Source organism: Bradysia coprophila, unplaced genomic scaffold, assembly GCF_014529535.1.
Source record: "Bradysia coprophila strain Holo2 unplaced genomic scaffold, BU_Bcop_v1 contig_138, whole genome shotgun sequence".
NCBI lineage: Eukaryota > Metazoa > Arthropoda > Insecta > Diptera > Sciaridae > Bradysia > Bradysia coprophila.
The window spans coordinates 10270166-10283107 of record NW_023503409.1 but is presented as its reverse complement, the minus strand read 5'-3'; the positions used below and the strand labels follow the sequence as shown (position 1 = coordinate 10283107).

At 36.9% G+C, this 12942-nt stretch overlaps 2 protein-coding genes across 2 annotated transcripts in view; one reads left to right on the top strand and one right to left on the bottom strand.

The window, feature by feature from the left end:
• LOC119074105 overlaps positions 1-12942 on the top strand; it is a 220534-nt gene that overhangs the window by 22905 nt on the left and 184687 nt on the right. The gene's annotated exons all lie outside the window — the stretch shown is intronic.
• Positions 1928-12048, bottom strand: LOC119074100 (mitochondrial folate transporter/carrier). Its single transcript, XM_037180064.1, has 6 exons — positions 11063-12048; positions 5517-5670; positions 5195-5447; positions 5013-5126; positions 4767-4912; positions 1928-2167 (listed from the first exon to the last, which is right to left on the bottom strand). Exons 1-6 carry the CDS (start codon positions 11208-11210, stop codon positions 2047-2049), a joined length of 936 nt encoding a protein of 311 aa, XP_037035959.1. The 5' UTR covers positions 11211-12048; the 3' UTR covers positions 1928-2046.

Here is a 12942-nt window from a genome sequence, read left to right as displayed (position 1 = left end):
CCCAGCTCGTTTAAGTGCTCGTGAGGTATAGGAATTTTTTTTTGTTAAAAATGGTATTAAATTTATTTAATCCATTTAATCCACTTTACACCAAAAACTCCTAAAAGTGGATTTTTTCGCTTTTTAACATTGTAGTATGAGTTGTAGTACGTGGTTCGATCAAAATCAACAATTTTTAAGACTTACAGTATTTGGTAAAATGAACTTTTTTCCTATTTAATCCATTTAATCCAATTTTTATTCCATTTAATCCATTAAATCCATTTAATCCATTTAATCCATTAAATCCATTTAACACCATTTAATCCATTTAATCTAGAAGTGAGTCACCCCTCGTGTGAATCGCTTTTTTTGAAATTTCTCCCCATCCTCACAAAGTTATTTTCAAAATCGATTTTCAAGATACGTCAGGCGCCATCGATTGACTTCATTGACCTACAAAAATCTCGAGTACCATCAAACCGATCAAACCGCAAACCTTATAGAAGTCTTCACGATAAAATTTCGGTTCCGAATAGTAGAAAAAAAGAACATTGAAAAATGCCGACGGAGCGAAAAAACCGAGTAAAGCAAATTAAAGCTGATATGAAACTGCCGATCCAGATGTGGAAATATGTGATTTAACCGATAACAACAATCCAACATGGACCGCGTTAGAGGAGCAACAATTGGTTGATTCAGTCAGGAGTAGTATTTTTAATCGAATGTTAAACAAAGTATTTCATTTTTACAATGTTTAAAGATAAAACACCTCAGTAGTAAGTTCACAGGTGCCAAGTACAAATCATACAGAGATAGCATCCATGACATCAACTGGAATTCGGTAAACATTGAGCACCGGTCGGAAAGTGCTTCCAAAGCCCATTTAACGGAAATGATCAAAAAAAGTGAAGAAATATCGAACATTGAACGAAATTCTGATGGACTTCGCAAACACACATTTAAATCCGGGCCAAAGAATTCCACAAGCTGTGAAAGCAGAGACAACTGAGAATGTTGAGAGAAAAATCAAACCTAAAAATCAAATGCATCAGCCAGGAGACAACTACAAATGCCGTCAACAAAAAACGCAAATTGCCTGATATGTCATCCGATGAATTCAATCAACGGGCGACGATGTACATTGTATACCCTTACCCTGGCTTTTCTTAGCTTCGAAAGCTTCTCAAGCATTAGAAGCGTCGAGGACATCTCTGTAACATTATAGTCGTCGTAAAGGCCACATATTGGGGGATAGAATATCTTGAAAAATGTCATCGCCCTCCAAATTTCGAATGGATACGCAGGAGTGAAGCTGAGTGCAGCAAGAGTATACCTGTCGCTCTGTGTGATTTTCTTTTAAACAATCGGCATTGACGCAAAGGGTAAATTCGGTTAGAACCCAAAAAATTCAAACATTTTGGATGTTTGTCCTTCCCAAATTTAATAGTGAGGACTGTTCAAACATTTACTACGGATGTTCTTCAAGGTGAATTAAAATGAGCCATTGGGAATCAAGTCAGTGAATCAATCGAAAATTGCATGAGCTACGTTGCTTCTCAATAACTGTAAATGGTCACATACGCCTATTCATCTTTATCCTTAATAGTAAAATGCATGTTAAACAAATTTGAAGTACCAGATTTGAAATCAACAGATTAAAAACACTTTGAAACAAAAAAATTGTATGGAAACTCGGGCCGTCTGCTTTGAGATGGGTACGAGCTTTCGTGCTGCTGCGATTCTGCTTCGGTTTTTTCAGAGAGTTTGCTATTGACAGTATAGGCTAAATAATTCAGGAGACAGAATATTTTTCGAATGGTCAGGTCATATTTGAAAAAAGCTAAAGTTCTGAAAGACACCTTTAAGTTTATCAGGAAGGCGGTAGCACCTTGGTAGTTTTTGATATATTCCCACGGCTAAATTGAAGCAGCAAAAATCCATTTCATTTCAAAAATTCAATTTATTCCATTTTTACCAATTGTTCTTTTCTATGGAGTCTAACTAAAACCTTTTCGGCTGAATTACTATAGGAACCAAATTCTAAGTTCGGCTACGGAAATTCGCTCATTTCGTTAACAAGTAATGAGAAACATGTTCGTACGTAACCATTGTGATCATTGTAGCTGGTGTAACTCTCAGTAGATTCGGTACCAAGCCCTTATAGAAACCTCGCCAGCTCTCGAATCTGTTGAAGTATTCAAGAAAATGGAAACATTAATCACCAATTACACTCCCATTTCGTCAAAAAAAAGTAAATTTTAAGAGAGAAACATCAACTCCAAAATTTGTAAATTTTTTCGCATGATAGAATGGCCCAAAGTAATTCAACGTTTTTGCATAATTTAGGAGCTTATGTTTATCGCTAAATTCAATGTCTTACCTCTTCATAGCAACAAGATTCGTTTCATCATGCTGAAGTATGGCCTCTAGTGCTGTACTTATTGTGTTAGCTTACAAAATCGAGCAGAATTGATTTAAGCTTTTGTTTCAACTTTAAATACTTACGCTTGAAAGAATCTTTTTGCCAAAGAGACAAGACAGAGAACAGTTTTGTGAAAGCAATCGGAAAGGATACGGGACTGAGTTTGTAGGTAGCCTGCTAGTAACGGATTCACCCTTCTGTTCAGATTATAATTGAAAAAAAAGAGACAAAAAAGCAAATAGAAAAACAAAATTCAAATGCGACCAAGAAAACGGAGCTTAATTAAGTCGACAGATTAAATTAACATTCATTGAAGCTGATGTTTGTTGAGGTAATATTGACACAAACCGCAAATATTTATCAAATTAAATTTCAAAGATAAGCCAATATTTGCTGAAGGCTTACACTAGCAACGCACAATAGAAATCTAAAAATGAAAAATAATTCAGAAGAAATTTTTGGAAGCTTCACCGATTTGAATAACGACCAAGATAAGTCGCAACTGTTAATCCAACGGCAAAAGATCTGTTTAAACACAAGCTTCCGATCGATAAGTTCTTTGTTTGAGAGGCCGACCCGAAATGGCATTTTTTGTTGTCAAATGGAAATTGTTAGGATTACCTTCGGTGCAGAAAATCTGAAAATCTGTTACTTCATTAAAAGGTTAAAGTTTGGATTGGGCGACAAGCAATATGTCTGCTTCTTCAAAATTCTTTCATCGCTCGGTCAATACAAACGGAGAGCCTTTTGTTAGCAACACCGACGACCAAAACATGGGGTTTCCTTTGGTATGCGTCATTTCATACCGAAAACTGTAAATTAAATTGTTGAAGTAAAAGATTTTGTATGAAAGCCCTGGCTACACTTTGAACAACAGAAGCAACAAATTTTTCGATAATCCCTCGATACCCTCGCCTTTTTTTTAGAAAAGTGGAAGGAAAATAATTCAGGACGGGGGCTATTTCAGAGAATTAAAAAATTCTACAAAATAAGGCCTGAATTTTAGGGGTAACCGTACAAATGGCTAGAATGATTTCTATGCATTGAATCGATTGCAATAGTCTTAACAAATTAGTCGATTGTGGGTGAAGCGACCATTTTTGAGAAAGTATTTTCTTAAATTCTCCTAGATTCTAAATTCCAAAATTCTTCCTAATTATCGCGAAATATTATTTTTACCAAATTTGGCTCTGGTGGTAAATGCAGGAAAATTTGGGAAGATGTTTGGGAAAATTTAGGAAATTGTTTTCCCAACGGCCACTGGTGAAAGCAATGAGAACCTTCAAATTTGTGAAAAAATCTACCACAACAACAGTCCTAATAATTACAACTCGTTGCCACTAGTATGATGTATAGCATCGTCACATTTGTGTTCCTCGAACCGTACCAAAACAAACGATCAATTTTTTTCTTTTTCTTTGTTGATGTCTTTTCAAAACATTTCGTTATAATAATTCTGTTTCCTCGATGTACAAGTTAAAAAAAAATCCGAAATTAAGTCCGACAGTACACAACACAACAGTCTTAAATAAATTGTTTCCTTAAGTTTATTCAAAAATTTAAACTAAAAAACAAAATCCATTTTCTTCATAAATTAATTTCCTAAATTGACTCAATAAAATTGGTCCGATTAATGGTTACAGACTCAGTCGGGTATCTAGGTGCTTTTCAATTGGCTTAGCATTGGTTCGCATTCGTAAATGAATGTTTGAGAAGAGAACTTTTCACCGGCCGCACATTTCGAGACAATGTACAATGTGATTACAAAATTATTGAAGAAAGAAAATAAATAAATTTCGATAATCGATGAGCATTGCGTTCAATAATTTGTGGGAAAAGTCGGTCATTCAAATGTGGACGAACCATGATTTTGTTGGCGTTTAACGTAAGGCGACTGAGTAATAAGTTGGATGAAAGAAAAATGTTTTTTAATTTGCTGTAAACCAATTTGCTGAACGGTTCTAAGTAGAAATAAATTAACTAAATGTTTAGCCATTGCATATACCCTCCTAACCCCCATACTTAGTCAAAAATTAGTACATTGTGGTTCGTTTTAATAATAATAATACAAAATACGAGATACACATTTCTTTTGAACATAAGAAACTACTCCGACCGACCGACTTATAATACAAAAAATTTCGCGTAAAAGAGAAAAAAACTGAAAAAAAATCAAAAATTGTTCCGACAACAAAATCAAACCGTGTGTGAGAATGCTTCGTACGCAGATGTGCGCGGGTCAAGTGGATTCCGTTACGAATTGGTGAACTTTTCATAGATTATCATCACTAAACAAATGTTCGGTGTTACGTGGACAAGGTACGGGATAACGCCTTTGTAAAAACCGGGCATACGTTCGTACCTCCATGTCTGTTTGATGCAATCCCAGGATCCTTTGTACGAATGATTTTGATCTTGTAATCGGGCCCGTATCACTTGGTATGGATATGTGGCTGCGGCCGCAATCAATTTTGAAATAGCTGCAAAAACTAGATACTCGCCGGTGCCCTGCGAAAGGGAAAAGGTTAATTATGCATCGATCTGGTACTGTCGCCCATTTCACGTTCTTATTGACGCGACAGTATTTCTATATGTGATCTCCACTTACCAGTTTTGTATTGATTGGCATCTGCCGGTACTCGTTGTATTTATTCTTCATTTCTTCATAAGTCATAAACTGTAAAGCACCATGCGACACACCGAACATACCAGGCACAAATCCCTGCAAATCAACAGAAACACTCACAATCATCTATCCCCCTTACGTTTCCCAAATCAAATTGTTCTCACCCTGTACAGTCCTTTAACGCCTTCATTTCTATATATTTTGGCCAATCCATCGAACATTCCACCGTAATTACTCTGACTGTTTTTCACTGGCATACCATCGTACTGCAGACATAATCTCGTTTTTACAACCCAAATTGGATTTGTCATGACCAGTGTTAAAATGCCAGCTTCTGCTGCTGCAACCATATGCCATGCCGGTCCCAATGGTTGAGTTGCGTTGCCGCCTTGAATCCAAGTCTTAATGGAATTGTAGCTGCAACAACAAAAAAGAAATTTATTAATTCCACAATGTCCAAATGTCTCTGCCTCTGACTGAACGTACAACATAAAATAGAAACCCCATGCACTGCCCGATCCCCATACGTTCGGCGTGACTCCTTTGTATAGTCCACGAAATCCTTCTTGCCGGAATATTGTGATGAATGCGCTGGTTAGTCCACGGTATTGTGGTGCTGTCGTTGTGCGTCCATCGTTTACTGTAAATGAGATGCGAGTAATTTGTTTAAAATTCAATTTGGATTGTTTAGCGGAGCTATTGCTGAGGTGTATTGGAGTTCTGAAGACCTGACGATGAACACTCATATCACTACAGATCCTTCATAGCTGAAAAACTACATGAAAATGATCTCTCAAAAAAATTTAATTCAAAACAGAGGTAGATATTCAAGGGTAGACACAGGTTCGCAAGTGGAACGTGATTTTCAAACAACAAATTATCAGAGAGCCAACTGAAAACAAAAATATTTTCATTCTTTCGCTATCGGTTCAAATGATCAAACATTTGATAACAGGTATACCGACACTTTATGGCCGCAGATGATTAGCAAAGCAGATAACTTTTAACGCTTCAATTGTTTGATCTTGAATTTTGCGAGAATATTATCGCAATGGGTCAACAACAAGGTGAATAAGTTTGCGGATTTTCAGTCACATTTCGTATGTAGAACTGGATATATAACTGCGGTTCATCAGTTATTTCCCGTCGATCTGTTTACCTCATATACACACTCGCACACGTATCGTTGCATCAAAACAGACAAAAAAGTGCTAATGGACTAACGACGCGATTTTATATATTTCTTGCGAATTTACTCAATGTCTCGTGATGTTTTACGTCACAGCCTCGTAATACGAAAATGTATCATGCCTCATTTACAACTAACATTTTTTTTCGTCGAAATATGTTGTTGTTGTAGTTGTTCTCGAATGTTATAAGGTGCGTATCGAAGCCGAGGTGAAAACACCAATAAAATGAATGGAATAAACCGAAGGAAATTTCTTCACTCTTTGAAAATGCCATTTATATCGAAGCAGAGAGCTTAGGATTTGAAGAGTTAATGTCCGGACACTGAAACAATCTTATCGGCGAATACAAAATAATTATTTTTATTTCTTTAACCTTGAGTGTGCGGCACCTGATTACAGAGAATAAACAACAGGGGGCCTGGACTTCAGTCTATTTTTAGCCCCGTACGAAGTACTGGGGGCTTATAAGATTAATATGCCGTTTGTAACACGTCGAATTGGAAGCAGACAGTAAGGGCAAAGCATTTGGTTATGTTCATAGATGACGAATCCGCAATAAAAAAAATGTCCGTCCGTCCGTCCGTCCGTCCGTGACCCCTCTAGCTTGAGTAAATCACAACCTTTTTTCAAAATTTTTTTTTTCACCGATTGGTATCGACAAAAGTAAGGTCAAGTTCGAAAATGGGAATGGTAGGGTCGGCCCCTCCAGAGCTAGGGCCCTATAGGTGTTTTTCAGTCTTTCGACGATATCTACCGAAATACGCACGCAATAGCTGCTTGTGATATATCAAATGAAAGGTATTGACGAGTAGAACAAAGTTGCTGAACATTGTTTTTGGTTAAGATGCAACGCGGGCTTGTTGGGAGGGCTCAAAGGTCGTTACTCGGCCCTAAGTGTTTTTTGCACATAAATCGAGCAAATCTTATCCGATTTTGCTAGATTTAGTTTTTTATGGAAGGTAATTGAATACCGAAAAGAACGTGGCGAAAAAAGTTTCTAATTTGGGCCCTTGGACTAAGGCCGCTACTCGGCCCTAAGTGTTTTTTGCACATAAATCGAGTAAATCTCATCCGATTTTGCTAGTTTTTGTTTCATTTGAGAGATAATTGAATGCCGAATAGAATGATGGCGAAAAAAATTTCAAATTTGGGCCCTTGGACTAAGGCCGCTACTCGGCCCTAAGTGTTTTTTGCACATAAATCGAGTAAATCTCATCCGATTTTGCTAGTTTTTGTTTCATTTGAGAGATAATTGAATGCCGAATAGAATGATGGCGAAAAAAGTTTCAAATTAGGGCCCTTGGACTAAGGCCGCTACTCGGCCCTAAGTGTTTTTTGCACATAAATCGAGTAAATCTCATCCGATTTTGCTAGTTTTTGTTTCATTTGAGAGATAATTGAATGCCGAATAGAATGATGGCGAAAAAAATTTCAAATTTGGGCCCTTGGACTAAGGCCGCTACTCGGCCCTAAGTGTTTTTTGCACATAAATCGAGTAAATCTCATCCGATTTTGCTAGTTTTTGTTTCATTTGAGAGATAATTGAATGCCGAATAGAATGATGGCGAAAAAAGTTTCAAATTAGGGCCCTTGGACTAAGGCCGCTACTCGGCCCTAAGTGTTTTTTGCACATAAATCGAGTAAATCTCATCCGATTTTGCTAGTTTTTGTTTCATTTGAGAGATAATTGAATGCCGAATAGAATGATGGCAAAAAAAGTTTGAAATTTGGGCCCTTGCACTAAGGCCGCTACTCGGCCCTAAGTGCTTTTTGCACATAAATCGAGTAAATCTCAACCGATTTTGCTAGTTTTTGTTTTATTTGAGAGGTAATTGAATACCCAATGGAAAGTTGGCAAAAAATTTTGGGTTTCTAAAATAATGTCGTAAATTGTTGGTTTTATTTGAAAGGTACTTCGTACGGGCTTTCGTAATTGCGCTATGCGCAATTTTAAAAATGAACAGTTTCAGTAAATTTGACAATGCCCAACTTGACTTGCATTTTGGTAACAGACGCATTAGAGGGTTATAGACGTATTAGGGTTCCGGGCTTATTAGGGCTACGGACGTATTATGGTTGCGGACGAAATAGGATTACGGGTTGTACGGGGCTAAGTCGCAGCAAACGCTCCGACTGTTCTGATGCCTTGTTTAATTAAAGAAAATTGTTTTTTTCTAAAAATATTCCTCTCTCTAGCGGTCGTTTTATTGCCTACATTCTTCACTACAATACACTGTGTGCTTGATACAAATTATCTCGATTGTGTCATGACCTCTTTGCTGTTGGTTGCTTAATAGCTTTGATAACATCATTAAGAGCTGAGCTACTTTTCGTTCTGTACTTTAGCGAATTCTTCGATTACAATTTAATGGGCATTTTAGTGAAGATAGGTAAGTACGAGAGACAGTTTTCATACTATGTTTCTACCAAATATGTCTCTAGGGTTTCAACTTGTGGTATTTTTCCATTTTAGTTTATGGTGCCACAAAACATTGTCGGTGGGAGGTAGACTTCAAATCAATTTGTTAAAAATTTTCCGATCCATTACACTCCTACGAGAATTCGTTGAAGTTACACATAAGAACTCATCGGTTAGAGAGGGATGGAGATATCTTTCTTTTACTCTAACCAACACTGTTTCTTTCACTGTGTGATTTTTTTGGAATGAAAAGGATTTCTAACAAAGGCGTACCCTTAGAGGGATTCTTTTGAAAAACAGCCTACCGAAATCGGGCTAGCTTTCTAGTGGAACTTTTTATAGGTACCTAAAAAGGACTTCGACCCTAGAAGCTAAAACCACTCTCAAAAAAAATCTTCGAAGCTTTTATGGCTGGTGAAAGGTGATCGAAAGCCGAAAATTTGCACTTTTCTTACCAAAATTTCTCCAGGTACACGAGCCGTACAGGGTCGTGTGGGGTGTCATTAGAAAGGTAATCAAATGTACTATTGAGCCGAATAGAGACTCATTGGTTTTAAAATTAATCCACACTGAAATATGTGCAGTTTAAGTTTTCAACAGAAAACTTGCACTTTTCTTACCAATATTTCTCCAGTTACACGAGCCGTACATGGTGGTGTGGGGTATCATTTGAAAGGTAATTTTATGTGCTTTTGGGCCAAAGAGGGTCTTATGGGGGTTTGAAAGCATCTACGATGAAATATGAGAAGTTGAAATGTTTAAGTGCCCATATTTCATCGCATATGCATCCAAACCCCATAAGACCCTATTTGGCCCAAAAGCACATAAGATTACCTTTCAAATGATACCCCACACCACCTTGTACGGCTCGTGTAACTAGAGAAATATTGGTAAGAAAAGTGCAAGTTTTCGGTTGAAAACTTCAACTGGACATATTTCAGTGTGGATTAATTTTAAAGCCAATGAGTCTCTATTCGGCTCAATAGTACATGTGATTACCTTTCTAATGACACCCCACACGACCCTGTACGGCTTGTGTAACTGGAGAAATTTTGGTAAGAAAAGTGTAAGTTTTGGGTTTTTGATCACCAGTCACAAAAACTTCGAAGAATTTTTTTGAAAGTGGTTTTGGGTTCTAGGGTCGAAGGCCTTTCTAGGCACATATAAAAAATTCCACTGGAAAATGCGTCCGATTTCGGTAGGCTGTTTTTCAAAAGAATCCCTCTTAATTCATTTCTGAAATTTCCTACACAAATTTTGAAGGATGGGACGATCTGAAACTCTTCAATTTACTAGAACGTACTTTGTAAATTGCCATTTTTGTGTAGATCGATATATAAGGCAAACGACCTAAGCCATGCCTGGGAAAGGTATATAACCTCGGTACACAAGCGCTTACAAATAAATCACAAATTTTCCACTTTACACCGTTTTTCGAACAGTTGTTTCGAAAATGACTATAGCTGTTGTATGCTGGCTCACATTGTATAGAAGGTACGCTGCGGAAATTTCCATCTTAACGTTTCCTCTGTAGTCTGAAACTTTTGTTTTTAATGATGGACGCAGCATTACTTTGACATTTTTAAATTTTCTCTGAATAAGATAGGGGCTGAGATGAAAGAGGTTCATGAAAAATTGACATGAAGCTTAAAATATTAGTTAGTAAGACCCAGACAATCAGTGCCGGACTGGCCCTATGGGCGTTCGGGCGATTCCCGAAGGGCCTTTTGATTTTTGTATGGATAAATGACGACGAAGGGCTTTTTGAGGAATTTCTCCATACAACGCCCGAAGGGCTTTTTTGAGCCAGTCCGGCACTGCAGACAATTGATTGAATTCGTGATAACTTTCTAAATTCTGGCTGGTACTTAGTGCCAGACCAGTCAATATTTGCCCCTTTCACTATCAACACGATCGATTATTTCAATCTACCAACTGTCTGCTATCAAAATGATGCAGAAACTTATCTCTTACTGTGCAAATTCGAACTAGTCGCCTGTTATCGACAATGACGATAGAAGTAAGCGATAGGATGACGATAGAAGTAAGCGATAGGCCCCCGTAATACACTTAAAGTATTTGAAACAAAAACTAGGCGGACCTCTAAGCAGAAGACGTAGAGGATTGAATGATGATGTGAGGGTATGTTTGCAGGTTCGTAAAAGGGAAACGATACACTTCCAATGTGTTATGATGCTGTGGTCCTTTCATTGAAATACTAGCTTCGGGATTGGTTCAAGTAAATGCCGAATTCAGCTAGCTTAGAACATTTCATGAGGAAATGATTGAGAGGTGACAATTTATAATTATCAGCTGAACTCTCCAGATTACCTCTGATGGATAGTCTTAAGACCAGTCTTTATGTGCTTATTGGGGTACTCTCACTACTCTCTACTCAGAATTAATTACAAATTTACACTCACCAGCGAACCGAATTTTAATTAAATCCAATGGATGTAAAATAAGCGTTGAAGTGACTCCGCCGGATATGCCAGCTACCATGTGTTCGTATTTGACTTGTGAGAAAAGTGTCACCTTTCGAGTTGTGCCGTTGCTCTTCATTGTTGACATATTTTGTATGTTAATTCACAAATGTAACACCGACACACGCAGTTCCAATCGGATTTGATGTAACAATTTTATTCGATTGTATCAAAGAACGAACTGTTTTAATGTCTCGTCGTATCTTTGAATTATTATTATCAAAACGAGTAAGAGAATTCGAAATAAAAATTAATCTTTGTTGATCTGTTTACTATTTACACCCTTAAAGCTATTCAATTCACACTCAATTTACACTAAATTCGTTGCACGAATTTTTCTGTTAAATGAAACAAAAAAAATTAAGTGAAGGTTCTTGAATCAATGGCTAAAGATAAATCCATATTGAAATTGATTCGCCACATAGAAAATCGTCTGTTCGCATAGCCGTAGTTGTTATCAGTCATGTTTCGATTCGCTTTAATTTTTTATTTTATTTTTTTTCACTATCACCAACGACTGATGTGTATTCACTGAACACTGATAATTTCGTTGAGTTGAAACGTTGGGTTATATAAAAAAGTGCGCTTCTTAGTGAAGGGTCTGGCAATTAATTTCTTCTCTTTTTTTTTGCACACTACACACTAATACACCGTGGTTTTTGATCTCTTTGTGATGGCTTGAATTTTTATCGTGACGATCGTGACGCAATTTTTGATGTTATTTCATCAGACTGAATCCGAAGGTATTTTTGATAGGAAACTCACTTAACAGAATGCCTCTAGACGTTGCCTGTTCAATGGACAATTATTAAAAAAGGTAAACGATGTATTGATTCGACTAAGAAGTGGAAATTAATGAAAGAAACGTCTACGACTATCTCGATGGTATTCACCAAAAAATGTAAAACAGAATGGTTACGCCAGCTGTTATTGACGTTTCATTTTCGTTATGTTGAAATCGTTTAATGGCAATAATGTCACATCATCTGTTTTCGACAAAAATAACGGATTCGCTCTGGTAAATGCACTCTTGTAAAACAAAGTGCATGATAGATAACGTTAGAGACCTTTTGTATCAATTATGTCGAGAATACTAAGATATAATGAAGTATTAGATTTGATATTCTAATGATATGATATTCGCGCGCTTCTTCGCCATCGGTGAAAACTTAAAACAAACTTTTCGTTCAATTTGTAGAAATGTCCTGACCCCAGGCTGTACTTAGAAATGACCAAGGAATTCGAAACAGCAAAAAAAAAAAAAATCAAAAATTAATTTTTCCCTTGCCTCTAGGCTGATTTTGATTTTCGGGGTAGTAGCATGAAATTGCACACATTGTTGACTGATATCTTGGGCATTTGTGAACAGAAGGCATTACTGCTAACTGTAGTTAATAGCTGAGGAGCCCAGCTATGCAACACCATAAGAACGTTGTTGACCTTCGCCTTCACTCGAGCAGAGTAACTCTGTCAGTGTTCCCGACTAAGGCTTTTCGACAAAAAATTTCAACCTTATTTGCAAATAAAATGAGCAAATCATGACATAATACGTCGTATGAGGTATGTCTGAACAGGTAATCTCATAGAGAATCCATTGCAGAGCAGTTTGTAGAAAACGGTTTGAAAAAACTCACAGGAGCTCTGTTTTTGAAACCCAAATTTGGCAATTTTTTGTTAGAATGAAAAAGTCAAATGAACAAAAAATGCAAATTAAAAGGTTCTAATCTAGTGAAATTGATAGTTGTGTACCTATCCACCATAAATAACACTTTTCTGAGCAAATTAACTTAAATTCGTCGATTTTTGTTCATTTGACTTTT